The following is a 24,000-nucleotide window of genomic DNA, read 5'->3' on the forward strand; positions in this document are numbered from 1 at the left end:
CTTTTGGAAATAAACAAGGGTTATTGCTTGTTCGGAAACAAGCAAGAGCACCTATCAATAGCCCTTCTCCTTCTTCTTCAAGGCATGAATAGCAGTCTCCCTCAGAGAAGGGTAGGCCAGATTCCATAGATATCTAAAAATGCCTCCCATGAGCTGTGTCTATACATTTAGACAACTCATGTGGACACAGATCTCTTACATTTGTAAAAAAAAAAAGGGGGGGGGACCAGGAGTAAAGAGGAAAAAGTATAATGGATAGGAAGGAGGAAATTATATCACTGATAATCATAATTACATATACAAGTGAGATTAATTCACCCATAAAACGAAAGAAGATAGCAGAATGAATTTAAAAGCAAAATCCAACAATATGCTGTATATCAGAAACTTACTTGAAATGTAAAGATTCACATAAAGTTCAAATAAGGGACTGGAGAATAATTTATTTGCTTCAGGTAAAATCAGAAAGGCAGAGGTTTCAGACAAGGTTACAAAAAAATACACATGATTTTTTAAAAATTAAGCAGAGTCTGAACTCATTATCGCTCTCCCCCAAGCCTTCCCTTCTTCCTGTATCTTATATTACTATTCCTATGTATTCTTCCAATCTTGTTGCCTTTTAATTTTACTCAATTTTCCTCTTCTATAGTTTTGCCTTTCAATTCTGTCTCTTTTTCAGAGGATATTTTATCTTGGTGAATATTTGTCTTTCGTTCCAAATTCTCTATGCTGATATTAGACATTAATTTCTTCCTTGAGATTTCTAATTTCTGTCACTTTTTAAATATCTTCCCTTAATTCTTTTAATTCTCTTATGAAACATTGTGGAGTTTCTTGGAATAGTTTCATGTTATTTTGGGACCTCACAATATTTATTGTAACCCCAGCTTCAATAGAATCTCCCCAGATAATAGTTTAACTATGAATCTACCACAGGAATGTCAAATTCAAGTAGAAATGGAGGCCACTAATCTATACATAGGGATCCCTGAGGGCCAAGGGTTGACTTAGTTTTAAAATGTAATATTATCAATGGTTTATTGTATTTTACAACATATTATTTAAATATTAATATTAACATTTAAATATTTATATTTAAATATTTCCCAATTGTATTTTTTGAAATCTGGTTTAGGCTTCACCCAAGAGTGCAACAGGCTCCATGTTGGACACCTCTGTTCTACGAGATTATATGCAAGACCCCACTGATGTCCATTTTCACCTAACTCTCATAAAAAAAAAAAAAGCTGTATCATGCACGGCGGCCAAATCCCAGAAAAACTCACTGGTTAGACCCGGTAAATCAGGTTCAGGGTAACTGACAAGCCTCAACCCTGTTGGTGAGTTAGGTGGGTGTCCACGCCAAGCATGTGAAGACTTCCCCAAGAGGAATGAATGGGCACATGAGAACAATTTGTTCCAAAGGCCAGGAAGGCAGCCGAAGTAGACAATGTTGGCACTTATTAGAGCTTGGTCAGACATCAAAGATACCAAGGTCATCCACTGAATCCGGACCATCCAGTGGTCCAGACTTTTATCCTGCCCTGGACTTCAATAACTCTGGAGCAGAGATTGAGGGAGATGATTTTGTGAAGCTCTGCCTCACTTAAACCCAGTTCACCGCAAGTGAAGACGTCACACCATCTTGTCAGTGGTCCTCTTAGAAAAGGAAGGATGAACAAACGAGATTCTTCTCTCTCTCTCTGAAAGTTACAGTAATAATGGGCAGATCTTTATTTAAATTAGGGCTACATTATTATAAGCCGTTTACTCCCCTTGTATTTTGTATTGATTTTTTTTTTTTACTTTGAAGTACGCATTTGTTATAACGGCTCTTTCCTTCAGTTATTGGTGGTTCCCCCCACCCCATTCCAGCTTTGCATTTCTGGACCTCTTTCCACCACAGCCCCCGATTTCTCCAATTCCTAGGCTCCCTTCTAGAGCTGGTTCAGTTAACAGGGTCCCAAGCCACCGAAACGGAGTGAAAGGATCTGACTGGACCAGCGGCAAGGTTGGCGCTCTATAGCTGGGACTCTTCTCTACGTGGGCTCACTGTCCTCTCCAGGGGACACACCTTTCTCTCCTCCGGAACTTCAGAGGCTAATCCAATTCATAGACTTCAGTGCCTGCCCAGGAGTGGGGTCCTCCATGACTCTGGTTCTAAAAGCGAATACTTACATCAGCCACCTCCTCAAGGATCAGGATTCCTTGGGTCAAAGCGGCTTTGTGTGCGGAAGGCTGAGAGCAGGAGGGAGGGAAGTAGGGGTGTCAGGAGCAGTACGTAGTTACACCATTTTCAGCTCTTTTTTTTTAATTACCCCTTTCATTTCTTCTATTCCTGTTTTCGTCGCATCACTGGGTGCCTTTCCCTTTGGTTGGAGACCGTAACTGGGAAGCCAAGCCGTTTTACCTGGAATCCCCAGCTCCCACGCACTTCTACTCAACATTTTACATCATAGTCAGTCAATAAGCATTTATTAAGCACCTACTATATGCCAGGCACTGTACTAAGTACTGGGCATACAAAGAAACTCCAAAGTCAGTCCCTAACCTCGAGAAGCATACATTCTATTGGGAGGAAGACAACACACAAAAGGAAGCTGAAAAGTGGGGTGGGCAAGGGAGAGGGAAGGCCTCCAGCAGGAAGAGGGGATGATGGACAGAGGAATCCAGAGGAGCGCGGCCGGCTGGGAAAAGATTGCAGTTATCCTGGTTTGGGTCTTATCTCCGTATGAGTGAAGGTATCGCGTCTTACCTAAAGTTTGCATCTCGTCCAGTACCTAGTACAGTTCTCTATATATAGTATACTCCTAAATAACGCTGAAGAAGACCGGGAGAAAGGAGAGAGGGACAGAGATAGAGAGAGAGACAGACAGAGACAGAGAGACAGACAGAGACAGAAACAGAGAGAGACAGACAGAGACAAAGAGAGAGACTGAAAGAGACAGAGACAGAAACAGAGAGAGAAAGAGACTGAGACACAGACACTGAGAGACTAAGAGACAGAGACTGAGAGAGAGACAGAGACAGTGACAGATAGAGAAAGACAGTGAGAGACAGAGACAGAAAGAGAAAAGACTGAGAGAGACAGAAACAGAGAGGCAGACTGAGAGAGAGAGACAGAGACATAGAGAGACAGAGACTGAGAGACAGAAACAGAGAGACAAAGACTGAGAGAGACAGAGAGAAAAAAAGACTGAGAGACAGAAACAGAGAGCGACAAAGAGAGACAGAGACAGAGAAAGCGACAGAGAGACAGAGAGAGAAAGAGACTGAGAGACAGAGAGAGACAGCAACAGAGAGAGACTGAGAGCCAGAGACAGAGAGAAAGAGACTGAGAGAGGAGAGAGACAGAGACAAAGAGAGGCACAGAGAGAAACAGAGAGCGAGAAACTGAGAGGCAGAGACAGAAGACAGAGCGAAACAGACAGAGAGAGAGAGCAGACAGAGAAACAGACAGGTTGAAGTAGATAAAGACAGATAAGGCAGAACATTTAGTAATCTAATAATAATGACAGCTCTCGTTTACACCGCGCTTTAAGGTTTGCAAGCACTTTACGAATATTATTTATTTTCTTCATTTTACAGATGACGTTTTTAAGTGCTAAGCACTGAATAAGCACAGCACCAAAAAAGAAAAATGGCCTAATGCTTTTTTTTTATTGCCACCTGCAATTATGCTTCCTGATGCAGGTTGCCCCTCAGAAAGAAGCCCCGCCCCTCACAGTGAAACTCCGCCCCTAACAGTGAAGCCCTTCTGGAGATAGCCCCGCCCATCAAGCAGATGGCCCGCCCCCTTCCTAGCCTCACTGGCCCACCACTCAGGGCCCCACCCATGCCCCCACTGCAGCACTGCGCCTGCGCCAGAGTCACCTCAGCAGTTGAAGGCAGTTGGCGAGGCTGAAGGGCCGGAGCTGCTATGACCATCACGTACAGCTGCGTGGCTAATGGCCGGGTGATCCTGGTCGAGCTTGCCCTAACTGGAGGCTCCTATCAGGTAGCCACCCCTCCCGGCCCCCGGACCCTCCCCGCTCATGACCCCACCACGTGTTGCCTCCAAGGGTCCTCTGAGACCCTTGTTCTCTTCTTCCGTGGCTGTCTTCCCCACTATCAAGCTTCAGGGAAGGGCTTTGTTGCTAAACTCAGAGCCTCGAGGGAAAATGGAACCCACAATGATAAAGTACTGAATGAGGGGAGAAGTAAATCTCCCTTAACCCGCACTCCCAGGCCTCTGACTTAAAAAAAAAAATTAAGACCCTGCTTTAACTTACGTTTTAATTAAATTAAATATATTTTTATTGTGTAGCTATACGGCTAATAAACATTTTATTGTGTATTTTTATCCACCATGTGCATACGTGAAATCCACCCAACTCCTGCCCTCACCTTGTATTTTGTTAGACTTTCATGTCCCAAAAGTCTTGGTGTCTCTAGGCCCCAGCATTAGGAAGGGAGGGAGAGAGGAAGAAAAGAAGGAAACTAGCATTTATTAAGCACCTACTGTGTGCATGCCACTGGATAAGCATTTTACAGACAGTATTTCATTTAGCATCCTGTGCATGAAGCTTCAACCAAGAAAGAAAGACCAGGGTTCTGTCACTTCTAGGGGGCAGCTAGGTGGCGCAGTGAGTGGAGCACCGGCCCTGGAGTCAGGAGGACCTGAGTTCAAATCCGGCCTCAGACACTTGACACATGTATTAGCTGTGTGACCTTGGGCAAGTCACTTAACCCCAATTGCCCTGCCTTCCTCAAAAAAAAACAAATGTCACTTCTGACCCATCCTGGATGAGTGACTTCAACTCCCAGGGCCCTGTGCTGTTCCACAAGATGATCAATTGCAGAGAAAGTGGGGCCTGCCATGGTTAAGGGGGAGTTTGCTCCCCAAGAAGGAGGGATGAATGAATGAAGAGAATGAAAGCACAAGCCTTCTCCCTATGTCTAGTGTGGGAGAGGCAGTCTAGGAAAGAGCTGACCTGGAGACAAGGATGCTCCCTAAGACTGCAATACAGTGCATGACCATCCATGTAGAACCTAGGTCAAATTGCTTGCCTTCTCAAGGAGGGGGAGTAGAAGGAGGAGGGGAGAGAATCTGAAACTCGAATTTTTTTTTAATTTAGAATGTTAATATAATTGGAAAATATATTTTTTCACTTGGGGGAAAAAAGAGACTATAATATATTCTAGAGGAGGTAACAAGATGACAATAAAATAAGTTCCCCATGCAAGTTTGGTCCAAAATAATTTTGGGGTGGGGGGGAGAGGGGTTCTTTGGCTCTATAAACCTTGAGTGACAGCATAATGAGGGCAAAGATTTACCAACCAATATAAAACTTACAGGAATCAGGACATGAAAATCCATGAAGATCCCCTAGGAAACATCCACTAGCTGTGTGACCCTGGAAAAGTCATTTCACCGCTGTTTGCCTCAGTTTCCCCATCTGTAAAACAGGGATCACCATAGCACCTATCTCCTGTGACGATCTAATGAAATGTTTGTAAAGCGCTTAGCACTGTGCCGGTGTGTTGTAAACCACGTAAATGGTAGCTTTTATAAGGGCTTGGCATATTCTGGTACATAGTATAAACTTTATGTAAATGTTAGTTGTTATTATCATAAAAAGCAATAGTTCTGACTCTTTAATTTTGAAATTTTTAAAAAAAAATTTAAGTTAATTGATTAACTTAAATTTAATTTAAAAAAAAGCTTTAAGTCCCACCCTCTTGGCACTATTTTTGTGACCTCACAACCTCCCTAGGTCTCAGTTTCCTTATCTGTAAAATGAGAGGGTTAGACTAGTTGGCTCCATGAAGCTGGTAATTCCATTTGTAAAAAGGCACTGCTGTTTCTCACTGGCCCCCCCTTCCCATTTTCCTAACAATGACCCAGGATTTTCCAGTGTCACTTTCTAGACTATTGAGCTGTAGCCTCCCCCTCCCCCCCGGGGTGTGGGTGTGATTAATCAGTTTCAATGACCAAATGCCCTAAATGGTGGTAGGGCCCAGCTATGAGCTTGCAGAGGCTTTTGTTTGTCCTTGGTTCTCAAAGAGGACCATGACATCATGGAGGGGATGCCATGGCATGCAAGTGAATTGGACCCAAGTGAGGGAAGCTGTGCAAAGTCACCAGCCTCACTCTCTCCTCTGGAGCCATCTGGGTCCGGTGACCAGATTACCACGAGCCTGCAAGGCACTGGACAAAATTGGAGGCTTTTTTTGAAAGGTAAATGCCCGCAGAGCCCTGCCCACTGACACAAAATTCAGTGTGCCAAATTCTTGAGGCACTTGTCGAGAGAAAAAGGTTTGGGGACCACTGACTAGTATAAATATGATTGATATTTAAATTTGAAAAAGAGAAATAGGGAGGGCACTTGGCAATCTTTCCTCTTTCTAGAAGAAAACAATGAATCAGTATAAAGCTTTTTTTTTTTATTTTGCTGAGTTTAGTTGAACCCTTGAGTCTGGACAGAGATAGAGCCCAAGATATCTGACAGTAATTCGGTGAAAATGATGTGCCCGGTTTAAACTGGGCCCCTGGTGAGTGGTGCTGATGAAAAGCTGCAGTGTGCTGAGATGGTCCTGTCCATGGTAGACGCCATATCAAGACACGGTTCTGATGCTCTTGCGTGGATCGCCGCAGCTATGATTTATATCCTTTTCTCTCCCAGCGGACATGAATATTTATAATGAACATGACATTTATTACTCACAAACCAGGCTAAACTTACCATGATCCGGTTCATTTATTAGGGGAGAACGAGTGTATATTTATACATCTTCTATTTGTTTCTCTACAACAGACTGAACATTAATAGTTTATTTTTAGGACGCAGTTTCATCAGTGCTAAAGCTAGTACTTCTAAAAGCTGAGAGAAAGACCACAGCCCGAATTGGAAGGTAAGGGGGTCCCTGGAGTTGTGGTCTGCACAGATTACTTTTTAGCGGCTCTCACTTAATGATCTTACTGCTCAAAAATAGCGCACATAAAAGACAATACTATAAAATGACTTTAATTAGATTAATTGTAGCTTTACTCAAACTGTATGAAAGACGGTTTGAACTATGGAGCTCTTTCTTTCCTATCATGCCAGCGATTTGCAGTAACAACCACCTTCCTGTCTGGAAAAAAAATAGGAACTGTTTTCTCAACAAATATCCAGATTTAGAAATAAAGATATTGGGGCAGCTAGGTGGCGCAGTGAGTAGAGCCCCAACCTAGAGTCAGGAGGACCTGAGTTCAAATCCAGCCTCAGACACTTGACACACTTACTGGCTATGTGACCTTGGGCAAGTCACTTAACCCCAATTGCCCTGCCTTCCCCCTCCAAAAAAAAGAAATAAAGATGTTTTAGAGGGAAAGAGTTACACGTATTATTCACCGTCAACAAAAATCGAGTGAACCATGTGTACAGTTATCCCCTCCCCATTGAAGGAGTTCAGGGAGCGGTGCCCCTGCAATGTGGGAAATCCACAAAAAATCTTTGGGCCTTCCCTTTGTATCAGAGAAGAAGAAATTGTGTATATTTATGGTATTCAAAGATAAAATACATTAATATTATACAATACTATACGTATATTTTATGCATTTCTGAGTTTCTAAACTTCTCTGTCGTCTGCAGCTTCTGCAAAACTCACAAAAAAATTCCCATTTAATTTCTCATGCCGACCTATGATATAGCAAAACCAGGATGGGGAAAGTCGCGACATGGAAGGGATAACTGTATATCGTAATGCTTCAGCATTGACCACTGAGAATTTATATATGGAAAGGATGCATTTGTCATTTCTACTTTCTCCTGGCCCATATATGTGACTCTAGAGTTTGCGCCTTCATATGCAAAGGCTGGTCCTGCCTAGGCCAGACTGAGCAGTGTTAATGGTCCCTCATTAAAACTAAGACCACCACTTAACAACTTTGTTTCTAAATTATCTGGGCAGCCTTCCTCCCTCCTAGATTGGGGAATCTATCAAAAACTGGAATGTAATTAAAAGATGGAATGATTGGGCAGACTGAGGCATAGGGGTTGTGCCAAAGGGGGCTCCCCCTAGTTTTCCCACATCCATCATAGCAAAGTGCCAAAAATGTAAACTGCTAGTCCACAAGCCCACGTCAAGTACCTACTGTGCGTCAAGACCCTGTGCTAATGCCGGGGACCTTCCCCTCCAAAAATACAGAGGTGCTCAAGCAAATGAACATTTTTCTATAACAGCCAGCACAAAACGTGACTCCACCCCCACCAAGGGCAAATGAGCAGCACCTGGCAGGGCTATTTTGAAATGTATACTTAGATTGAGACAGCATTTGGGGTAGAACATAAATGCTTTATTTTCAAATAAATATATATTGAATTTAATTTCAACAAAGATTTATTAGGCACCATGCTAAGAACCTACGGAAACAAAAGAAGTAGTCCTGCCTTCAAGAAGCTTATGATCTGTGGGGGAGTGGGGAGGGAGGGAGGGAATGGAGAAGATAGTGGGGAAGATAGAATATCTGCACAGTTAAATAAAACGGTAATTTCAAAAAAAAATAGAAAGCGTCTCATGTCAGAGGTGACGCCTGAGCTATGCTTTGGGGCAAGCTAAAGGTTCTGTGCGGACAATGCCGCCAAGTCCGCGTCCCATTGGGGGTTAACTAGGAAAAACGTCCACTGTTTCACAGCTAGAGTTTCCTAGATAGAGACAGCTCAATTAAGCTACAGGCCCCTCTCTTAATTTTGTTAACTATATATATATATATATATATATATATATATATATATATATATATATATATATATACACACACACACACACACACACACATACATATATATATATATACATATATATACACACATATATATAGTAGGTAGGTGAATTTCTACAAAATGATGATGGAAATGTATGTATCTTTTCAAAGCTATGTCTACCATACTCTCCTTATCAATGGAATCACCTACTTGTGCGCCACAGACAATCCCTTGGATGTTGCTTCACCATCTGCATTTCTGGACGAGGTAAGGAATTTTTTAAGCTAGTTAAGAGCTTCATATCAGTTACCAAATTTCTGTAGGATTTCTGTGTTCTGATTCATATGTGAAATAAGCAGGCTAGCTTCAGAGATCAAAATCACAAATACTTAAGAGACTGACTATAAAAACTAGCATTGAGTGGTTGGAGAACAGTGCATCCATGCATGGGCTACAGAGATTTCAGGCCATTCTCAATATTATAGGCAATATTCACAATAGCTGCGATTGTTATAAGTATGCCAGCATGGTTCTGAATCACGAAATATAACGGAAGAAGCAAAACATTTATTCAGACACCAGACCAGAAAACTCAGTCCCAAAACCAGTAAGCCCAATCTATCCAAGTAGCATAGAGGTTAATACACATTATCACAGCAGAGAGCCACTCCATCCCATAACCTTCTCCCCGCCCCCCCTTCCCCTTTTCCCCTTCTTTTCTATCTCTCTTCTTTGGAAAATGTTTCTGAAAAAGGGAATCTGACTCAATTACCCTGGGTGAATGAAAAAAAAATCAAGGAATGACAGCTTTTAGGAAAATCAGAATACCTTTCAATTGGAAAATTGGCTAAGGATGCATTACATGGCAGACATTACATGGCTAGCCTTCCTACTGTACTGTAAGGTTTCCAAAGTGTTTCACAACTATTAATGTTTATATATACATATATATACATATGGTGTGTGTGTGTGTGTATGTGTGTGTGTGTGTGTGTGTGTGTGTGTACGTACGAGAGACAGTACAGTGTAGTAGCGGATGCAGAGTGGCCTACATATGAGGAAGACCTCATTCAAGTCCTCATTTAGACATACAGCTTTTGACCCCAGGCTGGGCATTTAACCTCTTGTTGCCCGGGCCATTCTAGAAGATTCTAAGCAGGCACTGAAGTCTGTTGGGTAGAGGGAGAATCATGATAAAAAGGTGTCTTCACCAATGAAATCTTAGATCTGAGGGGGAGGGGGTGTGTGTATGTTTGTGTGTAGCTGTGTCCGTGTGTATATCTGGGTGGGAAAGGTAGATGTATAGCAAATCCTATATATGCCAAGCTAGAAAGGCTTTGAATCTGAACCGGGCAGTGGCGGTCGTCCAGTCGTGTCCTACTCTTTGTGACCCCATTTGGGGTCTTCTTAGCAAAGATACTGGAGTGGGTTAGCATTTCCTTCTCCAGCTAAGGCAAGCAGGGTGAAGTGACTTACCCAAAGTCACACAGTTAGGTGTCTGAGGATAGATATGAATTCAAGAAGATGAGTCTTCCTGACTCCAGGCCCAGTGCACTATGTACTGTACACTATGGCACCACCTAGCTGCCCCCGGGGCAGGGTTGGAGGTGTATTTGTCATCCAAGAAGCTAAATTCAGAATGGCTCATACCCAGAGGACTGGCTACCACCTGACATCTTTTGGCTTCACTGGAGCATGGGGGGATTGTGATCTCCACTGATAGAAGGTGTACCCAAACAGATGAAATCACATACATCATTTCACCTATTGAAATAAGTGTGTATGCACACACACACACACACCTGAAACTTAACAAGCAGGTGTCATATAGGATAACTTCCTTCATCATTTTAATAGCTGTTTCGTATTTGTTGTTAATTCAGAGTATCTTGGCAGTTTGTTGGGAGGAAAGCATTGATAGACCATAAATCACTCATTGTTATGTGTTATTTGTGAGCCAGAAAGAAAGAGACAGAGCAGAGCACCCGAGCTTGGCCTCCCGATGGTTCAGGGCAGTGGCTCAAATGTTGTGTGGGTTCCTTACAAGAGTTAGGAAATGAACAAGCTCAGTCTTCGTTTTTATGGACAAATGTACAGTTCAAATTAGAGATTTCAACAAATGTGAATTTATACAAAGATCAATCAGCTCAACTCTTCGTGACTTCGGGGACCTTCCCCTCCAAAAATACAGAGGTGCTCAAGCAAATGAACATTTTTCTATAACGAGTCATTGCATTGATACTCATTTTTTGTTGTCCAGCTCCTGTTAAGTGGAGGGCAATTAGGTGGTGCAACAGACAGAATCTGTGATGTGAAATCAGGAAGATTCATCTTCCTAAGTTCAAATCCAGCTTCAGACACTTACTAGCTGTGTGACCCTGGGCAAGTCACTTAACCCTGTTTGCCTCAGTTTCCTCATCTGTAAAATGAGCTGGAAAAGAAAATGACAAACCACTCCATTAACTCTGCCAAGAAAACCCTGAATGGTATCTCGAAGAGTTGGATACGACCAAACAACAAAAATCTATTAAATCCTCATGCTGATCATGCTGGTCTATATGTGCTAAAGTTTTGGTTATATGGCTTAATTTCTAAATCAAATACACACAGAATCAACATTCACGTGGCAAACTTACTGGTGGAACCTGTACAGTAATTAATCTACAAACATGGTTAAGTTTCAACTATGTGCCAAGCACCCCAAGGGATAGGCCCTAGGGATATGGAGACAACAACGAAACCATGTCTGACCTCAAGGAGCTCACAAGGGGGGAGGCTGCACCATTTACATAAATAAGCATAACAAAATAGATAACAGAAAACTCCAAAGTCCACAGGTTGCCAGGGAGAGTCTTAGGAAGAGGGCACCTGGAAAGCTTGACTTACCTTGTATTGAGCATGAAGTGTCAGCCAAACCAGAACCGGCCTCTAACCTGAAATGGCAGGAATGGAACAGAGCAGGCTAGAGACAGGAGAGTCAAGAATCAAACAGAAGTTTAATTTCATAAAGAGGGAAATAGCTTACAAGCAAGGACACACATGTGGGGACCCTGCCCCTAGTTGGGGGCACCCACTTTAGTGTGGGGAGATCTCAATGCCTATATCTATAGCTACGCAGTCAGCTGTAGCCCTGTCAACGAGGGTTAACAGCAACGACGTGACAAGTTTGATTCATAGCAGGGCTTCATGACCAGAAACAATTCTGGGATTTTGCTGCGGCTGAGTTCTTCCAGGGGATGATCGTGGGTTCAGTGTGAGCATTTATGCCTCAGAAATTAGGAAACTGCCAACCAGGGCTTGATTTAACATTTTGTTAATTGTCTAGATGTAAGAAAGTGATGGGGAAAAGATTAATAATGCAGATTAAACTGAAAAGTGGGCAGTGTGAACATTTTTTCCAGAGAGCTCGTTGTTAAACTTTGCCCAGCCTTCCTTCCAACTTGAAAATTCTGTGATTAAAAGAGATTCAGATGTGAAGAGTTCTTATTTCTGGAGGGAACTGCAGCCTGCTAGAGACAGAAGGGAGACTAGAAAGCATTTAGTCTGCTTCTCTCACTTTACAGAGCCAGGAGAGCCAAGACTGGGACAAAGGTGATCTGGAGACATTTTTAAATACCAGGGACACTATGCTTCTAAAGGGTTAGAAATCCTGTATCATTAGGCCTTTGCTATGGACCTGAAATGGGCTTTAATTTTTCTTTGGTAATTTTTCAGTTTTCAATAGATATAATTATAGATTGGTGTTTTCATTGCTTTTTCTAGGTGAGCAGAACTTATTCTGAAAATTCGTTCTTGTTCCATGAACCCTTTCCTCCTTCAAATTCAACTGTGGCAGACGTTCAACAAGTGCTGGGGAAATGCATGGTAAGCAGTCTGGGCATCGGATGACTCTGTTTGGTGCAGTGGATGCCGTGATCCTTGGAGTTATGAAAAGGTAACAAGATGGGAGTGCTCTGACACATTGGTATCATAGGCTGGAAGGTTCTGCTCCTATTCAAAAGACCTAAAGGAAGAGTATATTTACCTGAGACCTCTGAGGCCAGCAGCATGGGTGGATCCTCCACCATGCAGATTACAATGTTTCTGAGCCTTCTTGAAAAACTGCAGCAAAAAAAAAAAAAAAATCCATCACTGGCCACCATCTACTAATGAGCCTGTCACTCAGCAGCCCAGTTGGTCCTGGGCCAGGCACCATGCCATCCATTGTTGGACCCGCACTCCACGCTTCTCCACCTTGGTAGAATCTGTCACCATTGGTGCTCAGCTGGCAAGCCTTCCAGAGCTCCAGATTAAGCCTTTGCCATGAGGGATTGGGCTAGGATTTTAGTAGAGTTAATAATAATCATAGCTGGCATTTCTGTTGTGCTAAGACTTCACCAAAGGTTGGACCAGCCCTATGTCATCTGATTTTCATAGTGTTGTCACACAACTCTATGTTGTAAGAGCTGCCGATATTGTTACCTCCACTTAGAAAGAGGAATCTGTGGTGATTTACCCAGGGTCACATGGCGAGGTGTGGAGACTTGGCAGCTCACTGGATGGGAGAGGTGAGAGAAGAGGAGTTAAAAATAACTCTCTGGGTTGTGAACCTGGTGACTAGGAAGGCGTGCCATGAAGTACAGAGTAGGAATTTAGTAGAAATAATGATAACCAACATTTATATTGGTGCTTCAAAGACTTACAAAGCACTTTACATACATTACCTCATTTGACCCCCACACCAGTAGCACATAGTAATACAGTAATACACATAATCCATAATTGTAATACAGCCCCGGAAAATTGTACAGAAATAGGGAAGACTGAGAAGAGGAGATAATCATTTCTGTCTGAACAGCCTACGGGACTTCCAGAAAGTTCTTGATACCATATAAATAGAGTCATGGAAAGGAGTCACACACAGAAATGATCGTTGGACCCACAGGAGATGATGAGCTCTTTGAACTGAAAGAATTGGGCCCAGGACAAAGGTTTTGGAAGTCTTTATTGTAAGAGGGCAGGAGCTGCATTATGATCCACCTAAGGAGACTGAGGGGTCGTTAGACAAGGAAGGGGAAAGGCAGCGTCACAGAAGGAAGCCGAGGGAGGCCAGAGTGTCCACCGGGAGGAGGTTGTGGTATCTGCGAGCATCGCTGTGTAGAGAGAGCCAACAGGAGAGGGCTGAGAAAAGCCCGCTGGACTTAGCATTGAGATCCTTGATAATCCTGGAGAGTAAGTAATGAAAGCGGAATGAATGCAAAAGAATTTACCAAGCAGTAACTGTGCCAAAACAAGCGAGCAAGGCAATCCCTGCCCGCAAGGGACTTACATTCTAATGGGAAAGGCAATACATAAAGGAGGCCAGGGAGTGGGGACATGGTCTGGCTCTGGGAAAGGCACAGTTGAAGCTCAGCTGTCAGAGCCCGGGGCTCCTTGGAGAGAGCAGTCTACACTGAATGGAAGGGTGAGAAGCCAGATTATAGAGGTCAGAGAAGTGCGTGGGTGCTAAGACCGTACAGGCAGTAATTCTAGATGATTCCTTCTATCCCTGTAGGGCTTCAGGGGGAGGATCTCTGAATCAGAGAAGATGGACATTTTAATGACTCATTGCCTAACTCCAAGTTATTTTCCACGATGATTACATTGATTTATAGCTCCACTAACAATGCATTACTATGCTTGTCTTCCCTGGGCCTCTCCAACAAAATGCATAAAATATCTGGGAGTCAACCTACTAAGACACACTCAGGACCATAAATTTGTGTGTGCATATATATATACACATACACACATACATACATGCATATACACGTACACATACCTAAACATATATACATGTGTGTTTACACATGTGTGTGTGCATATACATATATTATATATCTATATGCCATGTATAAATATACAATTACAAAACACTCTTTACAGAAATGTATAAACACAAATGATTGGAGAGCTATTCATTGCTCATAGGCTGTGTCAATGTAGTAAAAATGATAATGCTACCTAAATTACTAAATTAATTTATATATGTTACTATTAATAATTCACAAATTGAGTAAATTAGTGAAGAAAAGATGGGGATGGTCACATGGGAAAAGTGAGACATGACAGGTAGCCAGTGCCCCACTGGTACCCTCACAAGCTTTGGGGAGAACCTTGGGTACACTTCATGGCCCGGAAGCTCCTTCATCCTTAAAGCTCCCACCGGCCCTGGAACTCACCCACTGGAAGTCCCCAGAGTCCTTGGGGTCCTCCTTCTGAGTGGATGGCTTCTCCCAGAACTGCCATTTAGGAGGGCATCCAGGCCAGGCATGTCTCATTCCCCTCCAGTCTGGACTCAGGATTTTCTCTACCATCCCCCAATACACCCTGGGCATCTTCACCTCCACCACTTTTCAGCTTCCTTTTATGTGTTGTCTTCCCCCATTAGAAGATAAGCTCCTTGTGGGTAGGGACTGTGTTTCTGATTGTATTTGTATTGCCAGTGCTTAACGCTGTGCCTGGCACATGGTGAGTTCTTACTGTTGATTGTTGATGGAGAACATGGACAAAAGCTAAACAGGATGGGGAGTCAGTCAGTAAGCATTTGTTAAGCACCTGGGCACTGAGCTAAGCACAGGGGATGCAAAGGTAGACAGAAGGCAGTCCCTGCCCTTGAAGAGCTCATTGTATTCTGAGTTCTTGACAAACTCCAGATTTATGATTCCAAGCCTCTACAAATGCTGGACCCAACTGCCAAAGGACCACTTTGTAACAAAATTCATTCAGAGGAACAAAAAGCCAAGAATCTCCAAGGAAATAATGGGGGGAAATTTGGAGCAAAGAGGGAATAGCACTTTCAGACTGAATACTGCATCACGTAGCACTTACCATCAAAACCACTTGGCACTCTGCATGCTTGTGGTAGTTTTTTTTTAAGTTGATCGATGGAACAGAACAAATCATCAGACTCAGAAAACGCCCTAAATCCCTAGTCAAGGGCATCAGTTAAGCCACGTGGACACTTTTCTGGTGTTCATTAATGAGGCCTCTGATGAATGTTGCTGGGAATCAAAGACAAGGTTGATCTCCTCTCCATTACAGACTGCTCTCTGGTTCCCTTTATAAGAGACAATAGCTGGGACAATCCTGTCCCCTCACCTGTGCCTCAGCACCCCTCCTGTGCTCTTTCACAGATTGGGTCAACAATGGATCCCAGCCCAGGCCTGGTGAGCTAACTCTTCAAAGGGTTTCTTCCTTCTCCTAGATAATGGTCTACATTTCTCAGCCCAAGTAGTAGTCTCCTTCAAAAAGGAAGCCAAGGCAAAAGGAAAATTGAGCTGGCTTTGAGTCTTCTCTTTTCCCAAACAGAACTTCATAAAACAAAACAAAACAAAACCACCTTTTTGTGATGCTTTGCATTCCTCACAGGCCTCAGCTCATGATATGTTTTAGCATTCTGGGTACCTTTTTTAAAATAGTATTTTATTTCTTCCAATTACATGTAAAGATAGTTTTCAACATTCACTTTTTATAAGATTTTGAGTTTCAAATTTTTTCTCCTTACCTCCTTCACATCCCCCCTCCCCAAGATAGCAAGAAATATGATGTTATATATGTGCAATCATGTAAACATATTTCCATATTAGTCATGTTGTAAGAGAAGAATCAGAACAAAAGAGGAAAACTATGAGAAACAAAAAACAAAAAAAAGTGAAAATAGTATGCTTCAATCTGCAGTCAGACTCCATAGTTCTTGCTCTGGATATGGACGGCATTTTCCATGATGAGTCTTCTGGAATTGTCTTGGATCCTTGTTTTTCTGAGAAGAGCCAGGTATATCAAAGTTGATCTTTGATATTTTTGTGTTTATCCCCTGTTGCCCGCCCTGGCTCCCACCTTCATCCCCACTATCATCACCAACTCTTGACCAACTGCCACTGACAAGCAGGTAAGCTCCAAGGCCCTGGGAGCATCCGCATCCCCAGAATAGCAGCCCTGCGTCTCGCCTGGCCCCCCACAGCTATAGCACAGGGAGACAATCAGGACTGGTGGTTGAATTTTCACTGTGAGTGTTTATACCTCAGAGGTCAGCCAATACAACAAATCCAAGTTCGAGTTGTTGTTTAGTTGATTGTCTAGAATTAGGAAAGTAGTGGAGGAAGATGTTAATGATGCAAATTCAACCTAAAAATATATCATGCTGCCTCTTTTTTTTTTCCAATGAGCCGTTGGTTAAACATTTACCAGCCCAACCTGTAGAAGCAATCCTTGTGAAGAGACCTGGCAAGTTTCTCCCAGGTGGTGTGCCCCACCCCCAACAACCCTCAACAGCCACAGCTAATGAAGACACCCCGCAAGAACGCTGCTGATGTCAAAGTTCTTGGCATTGTGAAAAAAGCCAGGATAGTTATATTTGTGTCAGTGATACTCAAGAGGGAAACTTTTCGGCTGCCCCTTTCCATCCAACATGTAACTAAAACCTCCTAAATGAGGTGTCTCCTCCATTCAAATGGGAGCTCCCAAGAGCAAGGATTGTTTCTGCTCTTATTTATATCTTCAGAGCTCAGCACAAACACTTTGCATGTAGTAAGCAAGAAATAAATGCTATTGCATTTGTGTGGGGTGGGACCACCCGCCAGCAATTAATTTAAAAAGTCGGAGGTCTCTCAAATTTAGAAACAGAAAACTTCTTTATTATATCTCTTGAGAAAGGGCTGTCTCCCAACCGACAATCTGTAGGGAGTGGCGGGGCCCAGAGGGCAGAACTTAGCTTTATACTCTAACGTAAACAACCCCCGCCACTGGCCTTTTACTCTCATTGGTGGAGTTCAGACTTACAATCTAAACGTGGAAATCTACTACCCCAGGTACGATTTAGCCAATGCCAAACTCTTAAAAACACTTTTTTTCCTTATTTGGTGAGGTTCGCTGGGTGGGGGCGCGGGGGTTCAGACTGCTCTAAGTTTCAGATTCCTACAGGTCAGGTGATACGAAACTTAGGCCTGGCTGACAATCAGAAGCCCTGAGCCATGCTGAAAAGTCCCCACCCCCATTCATTCCACTCAACTCACAGAAAGGCCGAGACCCAGATTCCATGAGAGGGCTTCACCATCCCACCCACGTTCAATCAGAATCTTTATAAAATGTAATTTGGTCATTACATTCCCTCTGAATACATACCAGGCTCTCTCCTTTTCCCTCCTCTCAGGAATTATTTCCTTCTTGTCTTCAGAATTTCATTCATTCTTTCGTCCCTTTTGGGCTGACTTCCCCTAGAGTCAAAATATGTCAGATCCTGCTTATTCTTCCTTTGATGTTTGTTTCGCGGTCTCTTCTCCCCATATCCCGGGCGCATCTCAGGGCATGCCTGGCTTTCCCATCTTTCACTACCATCGCTGAAGAATATTCATTTCCTCCAAGGTTGCCAACATTTCCACTTGAGGAACCGGTTCCTCCTTGTGGAGTAGAATCAGATTCAGAAGAGCAGACCCCTTCTCATTTCCTCCACCTTTTGAAGGATGGCGTTATCATTAGTTTGCTCAATCACCAAGTGGCACCGCTGCCACTAACCTGATCCAATTCACCAAAAGAACCAGGCATTGCTAAGTCCCTGTCTCACCCCAGGATCGAGTGCTGCATCCAACAAGGAAGTGTGAGCATCATTCTGGTTCCCAGAAACCAAGGACCTTTGAGTCCCTAACTCAAGGGATAGCCCTATCTGGGTAGCAGCTCCTTGTCATTTGGTCTAGAGGGTAAAGGCAGTTCAAATTCATCCAATCAGACTAGCTCTCAAGTGTCTGGTGTCAATCAGAAAATACCTCCCTCCTCATTGGGTCAGCTGGGTTTCATTAAGTTCTTGTTAAAAGAGCCAATAATGGCTCAGCTTTAGAAAGAAGCATACTTGCTTTATTCAGTTTTTACTCCAAGGTCGACAAAAGGAATAAATCATTATATGATAGAAGACCTCCTGCCCCAGAAATCCTGAGGGTCTTCCCCTCCCAGATTGTTTTTTTTAACTAGGTAAAGAGGGCATTCTCTGCCTCATTTCTTACTTAGCCTTAATCACTGAAGACAAACTGAGACCTGGGAAAGATCATAGCTCAAAAAGACCAAGGTCTCCCACTGCATCCAGGCCATCTCCAGTTGTCCTGATCTATATCTGGCCACTGGACCCAGATGGCTCTGGAGGAGAAAATGAGGCTGGTGGCTTTGCATAGCCCTCCCTCACTTAAATCCAATTCACTTGCAAGTCATGGCCTCTCCTTCCCGATGTCATGGTCATCTTTAAGAACAAAGGACAAACGACAAGAAGTCTCTACATAAAGCCAAGGCCCAGCATTATCTGTAATGGAAAAGCGCTAGAGACCTTTCCAACAAGATCAGAAATAAGCAGGGATATCCATTGTAACCATTATTATTTTATGTAGTGTCAAGAATGCTTGCTGTAGCTATAAAACAAGTAAAGGAAATTGAGGCAATAAACACAAAAAGTCAAGTCAAATCAAGTACTTATTAAGCACCTCCTATTTTCTGGGCACTGTGAGAAATGCCCAGATACAAAGAAAGCCAAAAAACAAACAAAAACAAAAACTGTTCTCTCAGAAAGCTCACAGTCTAGTAGAAGTGACAACACACAGAGTACTAGGTAATAACAAGATCTAGACGGAGTAAATCGGGGGTAATCTCAGAGGGAAGGCACTAAGACAAACAGAGATTGTAGGAGATCTTAACAACTAATAAAACAGGGAAAGAGTTGGCTAATCCGATTAAAGGGAGAGGAAAACCAAGTTGCCAATTCCCAACATGAAAAAGAATTCACAACTGAAAATAAAATCGAGGAAACTACCAGAAATTGTCCGATCCAATTCTACCCAACACAACTCATAAACTAAATGACATTAATGAATAGTTGAAAAACAAAAACTCCTAGATGAGCAGGACCAAAAACGAGAATTTAAAGAACCCAGCCTGCCCGGTGTGGAGTTGCACACTCATGATCCCTCCTGCGAGGGAGTCTCTGGAGCTTGGGAGTTGAGCTGCAGTGGCTAAGCAGCCAGGTATTCCAGCTAAGTTCAACATTATAATGAGCAGATAGAGGCGAGGGAGAGAAATCCAAGCCGGAGAGACAGCCCAAGTGCTGTCTGTGAGGAGCCACGAGGAGGGCAGGATCACAGAGTACATGGAGGTGAGAAAGAGACATCTGCAAAGGTAAGAAGGGGCCAGGTTATGAAGGGCTTTAAAAGCCAAATGACTTGATATTGGATCATGGAGGTCAGAGGGAGCCCCTGGAATTGATTGAATAAGGGTCTTTTAGGAGGATCAACTTGACAGCTGATTTGAGGATGGATTAAAGTGGGGAAGAGGCTCAAGACAGGGAGACCACCAAGCCAGCCAGTGCAGCGGTCCAAGTGTGAGAGGATGAAGACACATACGAGGGTGAGGGCAGAGTCAGAAGAGAGAAGGGGGCACACGCAAGAGACGTTCTGAAAAGAGAAACAACAGGACTTGGCAACAGATTGGGTATGGGGGGTTGAGGATGATGCCTTAGTGTTGAGCCTGTGTGACTAGGAAGATAGGGATCCTTTGGACATGTGGAGTTTAAGATGTCTACCAGACATCCAGTTCAAGATGTGAATAGGCATTTGCAGATGCGAGACTTGAGGTCAGGAGAGAAGTCCAAGGTGAACAAAGAGATCTTGGAGTCACCCATTCAGAGATGATCATTGAAGCCAGTTGCTGATAAAATCACTAAATGAAAGATGGAGAAGAGGGCCCAGGACAGAGGCTTGTGGACACCCACATTTAGTGGGGATGACCTATGAAGATCCAGCCAAGAATAGAGAACAAGGAGAGTGCAGTGTCATGAAAAGCCATTATCAAGAGATTGTCAAGGAGGAGAGGAAGATCCATGGTTCCAGAGGCTGAAGAGCCATCAAGAAGGATGAGAACTGAGGAAAGGCCAGTAGATCGGGTAGTAAAAGAGCACTGGTATCTTTGGTGAGAGCAGTTTTAGTTGAATGAGGAGGTCAGAAGCCAGCTTGCAAAGAGTTAAGAGAGTGAGAGGATAAGAAGTGGAGGCACTGATTATAGATGCTTTAATTGTTACCTTCTCCAAATAACATTTTGGTTAACGTAGAACAGTACTGTCCAAAATGTGGCCCACAGGCTACATGCACCCGCAGTGCCGCCTACAAGCATAGAAATTTACATAAATGCTTTAGTAAAAGAAGCTGTGCTACCGCAGAGCTCTCACTAAAATGGCAAATCAAAACATATTGTCTATTGTTTCAATAAAAACCTAAGGTTAGACAGCCCTGACTTAGAGGACTAGAGATCCAAGCAAAGAAATCGAAAAAAATTAATGACTTTTGTAAAGTATCAAAATATAAAACAAACCCACACGAATCGTCAGCTTTTCTATATATTACCAACAAAACCTAGCAGGAAGAGATAAATTCCACTCAGAATAATTGCATAATAAATGTGGTATTTGAGGCATACATAGCAACTATATAAATAGAACTACAAAACACTCTTTACAGAAACAAAAAACAGACCTAAATAATTAGGGAAGCACTAATTGCTCATGGGTTTACTGAGCCAATATAATAAAAATGACATTGTTAGCTAAATTCAATTATGAAGTGCCATATCAATCAAACTACCGAAAGACCAATTTATAGAGCCCCCCAAAAAATAATAAATTTACCTTTAGGAACAAAAGGACAAAAAAATCAAGGAAAATAATGAAAAATAAAGAAGGAAGGAGACCTAGCAGCGCCAAATCTCAAGCTTACTAAAAAAAATTAATCAAAATTCTCTGGAACTTCTTTAAAAATAGAAATATCAATCAGTAGAAAAATCAAAATGTAGCCTGATGTTCATTATACCCAAAGATCCCACCTGCTAGGGTAGAGAGTTACTCTTTAACAAATCTCCTAGGAAAACTAAAAAAGCAATCTGGCAAAATTTAGAATTAGGTCAATATATTACATCATATAATATAGTAAGTTCCAAGTTCATGTGACCTAAATATGAAAAGGTCATATAGCAAACGAATTAGAGAAGCAGAGGAAATATGTCACAATTACAGAGGAATAAATATCCAAGCATATAAAATGGATAAATTTGGTTTCATAAAATTGAAAAGCTTCAGCCTAAGCAAAATTAATGCAAATAAAATTAGAAGGAAAACATGTGAAAACATGGATGAAAAGTTGGGGACGGTTTCTGGGTAATTAATAATTTCATTCATTATGGCTAGAAGATAATTAATAAAATGATCATTTAGCTTTCTCTCCTAAACCAAAGAAAAATCATGGAGGCCTCTCAATGCTTATATGCCCTTGGAACAGTGGGCGTTCCTGACAGGTGGAAATCAACTCTGATTGGCTAACAATTAATGAAAAAATGAATATTATAATGAGAGGTGGGGATATTCTAATGAGGGGTGGGGGACATGACTGATTATGTCACTCTTACTCATCTCTGCGCAGACCACCCTGCCTTGGGCAGCCTAGACAAAGGGATCTGCCTCTACCCAAGCCTGTCTGAGTGGCACACAAGTCAGATTTCACCTAGAGTAGATTCTCTTTGTAAGGTTTCTTATTGGGAAGGGTCCCACCCAAGATGGTGTAAGCGTGTATGCCAAGGATTTGGGCCATCTCATCTATCACCAATGTCCTTTCAGAGACTGGCTGAATACCCTACAGGGGCTTATGTCTAAATGAGGAAATAAAAAAGGAAAACCTTCATCTCCATTAATAATTGCTTATTAATATAAGAGAAAAATAATCATTTCTCTCACATGCTTGGGTTTAGGGAAAAGATAATGTCATTGTAATCAATCTATGCTTGTTCATCCTATGCTATTCTCTGTTTCCCAGGGGAAAGGGAAGGGAAGGGAAGGAGCGGAGCATTTATATAGTGCTTGCTATGTGCCAGGCCCTGTGACTTACCCAGGGTCACACAGCTACTAAGTGTCTGAGGCTGGATTTGAGAATTTGAACTCAGGTCTTCCTGACTCGAGGGCCAGTACTCTATCCATTGCTCCACCAGCTGCCTCTAAAAAAGGGGAGGGGGAACATGTATGTGTGTGTGTGTGTGTGTATATGTATGTATGTATGTATTAGGGGCAAGAATAGATAGTATGTACTGGGCACTGCCCTGAAGCCCAGAACCCAACACTATCATGATCTGGGCACTCACAGCCAGAGAAGGCCATCCATGGAAAGGTACAGGGTGGATGGAGGAGTGCTGAAGTAGGACATGTGGGAAACAAGCCTTGAACTGGCCACAGAGGGAGAGAGGGGGTGTGCAGCCCATCTTCCCACCCCTATCAATGGCGTCAAGCTCCAGCTTCCTTGGGGCTTCTTCCTCAGCTCCCACTTTGAAGACCAGCAGTCTAATAATGAATACCCCCTCGGAGCCTGCCTTAATATCACCTACACGAAGATGACAAGGGTAGTTGACTCATACAAACTCGATCCAACATTTATTGAAGATGCTCTTATTAATCCCGGGTTATAGAAATACTCAAAATCAGTATCTTTTAGAGGTTTAGAGTGGGAGGGGACAAGTCAATCCAATGCTTTTACACTTGTTTGGCATTGTATGTTTGATGGCTGCCTTGCACCCCGTGGGGGTCTCGCTCGCCAGAGATAAGTTTTCTTCACCTTCGCTTTATGGGCACAGGGCACTATAATGAATGATATTTGTGCAAAATAAACCTCTTCTTTTTCCTACAGATGAAGTACAATCAAAGTCAAGGTGAATTTATGATTTCCAATCTGAAAAGTGAAGTGACTGATGTCAAAACTTCGATGTCACAGAATATTGACAAAATGTTGAAAAGAGAAGAAAAACTGAATGCGCTTATGGACAGAACAGACAATCTTCAAGTAGCTGTAAGTCGGCTCCTGCCGTCTGTGCCAGTGCCCACAGGTCATTTGCCTCCCGGGGAGTGCTTTTAAGACCTGTAAATTAGAGGGTGATCATTTGCATTACAGAGGAATTTTTCACTTTAGGATTCATCCATGTTTCTTTAAATAGCAGTCTCTTTATTTATTGTGTCTGAAATATGACTTGATCCCTTTTCAGTAACAGGATAGGGGCCAGGACAGGGATGGACCTGGGATTTCATCGACAAGGGAAACTCCCAGGAGAGGAAAGGGCCTCTACCAATGGAGGCTGGCACCCTCTGGGAGCTGCCAGGGGACAGCTGAAGCTTAGCCAGCTCCAGTGGTGCTTGTTGCTCAAAGCAGTGCCCTGGAACATGGGAGGTGGGGCAGGAAAGTGGGGGCACAGTGGC

At 42.8% G+C, this 24,000-nt stretch overlaps 1 protein-coding gene across 1 annotated transcript in view; it reads left to right on the forward strand.

Moving 5' to 3' along the window:
- Window positions 1-3,879: 3,879 nt before the first annotated feature.
- Window positions 3,880-24,000, forward strand: part of LOC118852849 (vesicle-associated membrane protein 712-like) — a 41,004-nt gene continuing 20,883 nt past the window's right edge. Inside the window, exons 1-5 of the mRNA XM_036762553.1 lie at window positions 3,880-3,997; window positions 6,824-6,894; window positions 8,900-8,996; window positions 12,492-12,593; window positions 23,438-23,596. Coding sequence (XP_036618448.1) covers window positions 3,920-3,997; window positions 6,824-6,894; window positions 8,900-8,996; window positions 12,492-12,593; window positions 23,438-23,596 — 507 coding nt within the window. The 5' untranslated portion in view covers window positions 3,880-3,919. The remainder of the gene's footprint in view (window positions 3,998-6,823; window positions 6,895-8,899; window positions 8,997-12,491; window positions 12,594-23,437; window positions 23,597-24,000) is intronic.

This window comes from Trichosurus vulpecula, chromosome 6, assembly GCF_011100635.1.
Source record: "Trichosurus vulpecula isolate mTriVul1 chromosome 6, mTriVul1.pri, whole genome shotgun sequence".
Taxonomy (NCBI): domain Eukaryota; kingdom Metazoa; phylum Chordata; class Mammalia; order Diprotodontia; family Phalangeridae; genus Trichosurus; species Trichosurus vulpecula.